This window comes from Alligator sinensis, unplaced genomic scaffold (genome assembly GCF_000455745.1).
Source record: "Alligator sinensis unplaced genomic scaffold, ASM45574v1 scaffold91_2, whole genome shotgun sequence".
Taxonomy (NCBI): Eukaryota; Metazoa; Chordata; order Crocodylia; family Alligatoridae; genus Alligator; species Alligator sinensis.
In genome coordinates, this window is record NW_005842529.1 from 528916 (window position 1) to 530974 (window position 2059).

Sequence of the window (2059 nt, forward strand, 5' to 3'; positions counted from 1 at the left end):
AAGAGGAATAATACAACATGGTATCACTATACCAGAGGAGGAGGAGGTGGAGGAGGAAGGGAAGACATTTAATGGATGTTAAAGAAAAAAATAAAGAATACTCTGTGCCCCTTTGGATCTTCCCCTCAATTTTCTGCTTTGGAAATCATTGCATCACCCAGCTCCCTTAACTTTCCTGCCACTACTAGACAGAAAGATGTATTAAAGACTTCTACAAATCAATTCCAAGTTGCAGTCAGAAAACAAGGAAAGGCAGCTTACCATTTGGCTGCCTCTGCTGGTTAAAAGCATGGATGTCCATTGGCGAAAAGATGTTTGAATGTACTTCGTGGAGGTCCTCCCCCGAGTACTTGTTGCAGGCCAGGATAGAATGTGTATTCCAGTCAGTCCAGTACAGCATGTCTCCAAACAACGTCAAAGCAAAAGGATGTGGAAGGGAGCCTTTAACCACTGCTTGCCTAATAGAGTTCAAAGAGTTATGGACATGTTCAGACATGATTAAAAGTGCTACGGTTTTCTTTTGCTTTTTTACATTTTCAAGTGAAGGTAACATTTATTTTAAAAAGTTTTACACTGACAGCACTGAAGACCAGAGTTTTCTGTCTATCCATGGAAAAAAATACATCTACAATGTGTCTGACATGAAGGATCCATTTCTAGACCTGGGAGAACTATTCTACTGGCATAGGCCATTTTACTGATGTTCAGAAAATCATGAGCTGCTAGCTTTTATGTGTATCAAGCTCCAAAACTATTTCTTGATACTACTAGTCTAGTATTTGTACAGCACAAAATCCAAATAAGGACAGAGCGTAATTGCAAGTCATGCCACAGAGGCTAGACTGTAACCTGCAAGTAAATAATTTCAGTCACTTCCAACCTTAACACAGACTTAGAATTGATGCAGAATTAAATCCAGTTACCAAACATGAGGATGATCCGTCTCTTCCGGATTTATAATTTACATATTTGCTGTAGTGTCATACAGTTAATTTAAGTGTTTAAATACTAAAATTAAAATTATAATAATTTATTAAGAATGGTTGTTTTAACTTCTTAAAACTGGACCATTAGCAGTGTCTTCTACTGAGCTTCCTCACTAGTAATGACATTTCTTAGCAAGGTGGCCACATTGGTTTCCATGTTGCCAGTCTTCAGACCTGGCATTTGCTATTAATTGGTGGGAAATGTAGAAGTGGATGGAAGCTTGGGCAACAGCAACCATAAGACGACTGAGTTCAAGATCACAAGGAAAGGAAGACCCTGGACTTCAGAAAAACAGACTTTGACTTACTCAGGGAACTGATGATTAGTATCTCCTGGGAGGCCACTCTGCAGGGGAAAGGAGGACAGGAAAGCTGGTTTTACTTTGAAGAAATCTTACTGAGGGCACAGGAACAAACCGCCCTCATGAGCAGGAAGACTAGCAAGTATGAGAGAACACCAGCTTGGCTTAACAGGGAACTCTTCAGTGAGGTAAACACAAAAAGGAAGCTTACAAGAAGTGGAGACTTAAACAAATGACTAGGGAGCAGTACAAGTGTATTGCTTGGGCATTCAGGGATGAAATCAGAAAGGCCAAAGGGCAACTGGAGTTGCAGCTAGCAAAGGATATGGAAGGTAAAAAGGAGAGTTTCTACAAGTATATCAGCAATAAGAGAAAAATCAGGGAAAGTGTGGGTCCCTTATTGAATGGGGGAGGCAACCTAGTGACAGAGGATGCAGAAAAGGCTGAAGTACTAAATGCCTTTTTTACCTCAGTCTTCACAGGCAAAGTCAGCTCCCAGACTACTGAACCTGGCAGCATGTTGGGGAGGAGCTGAACAGCTAACAGTAGTGAAAGAATAGGTTAGGAACTATGTAGAAAAGCTGGACAAGTACAAGTCCATGGGGCCAGATGCATTGCACATGAGGGTGCTGAGGGAGTTGGCTGATGGGATTGCAGAGCTGCTGGCCATTGTTTGAAAACTCATGACAGTTGGATGAGGTCCCAGATAACTGCAACAGTGCAAATATCTTTAAGAAAGAGAAGGAGTGCCCATCTTTAAGAAAGGGAAAG

At 41.2% G+C, this 2059-nt stretch overlaps 1 protein-coding gene across 1 annotated transcript in view; it reads right to left on the reverse strand.

The window, feature by feature from the left end:
• The window catches only part of LRP6 (LDL receptor related protein 6), a 184686-nt gene that overhangs the window by 83404 nt on the left and 99223 nt on the right, over positions 1-2059 (reverse strand). The window contains exon 3 of the mRNA XM_006031797.3: positions 262-458. Within this exon, the coding sequence (XP_006031859.1) occupies positions 262-458 (197 nt within the window). The remainder of the gene's footprint in view (positions 1-261; positions 459-2059) is intronic.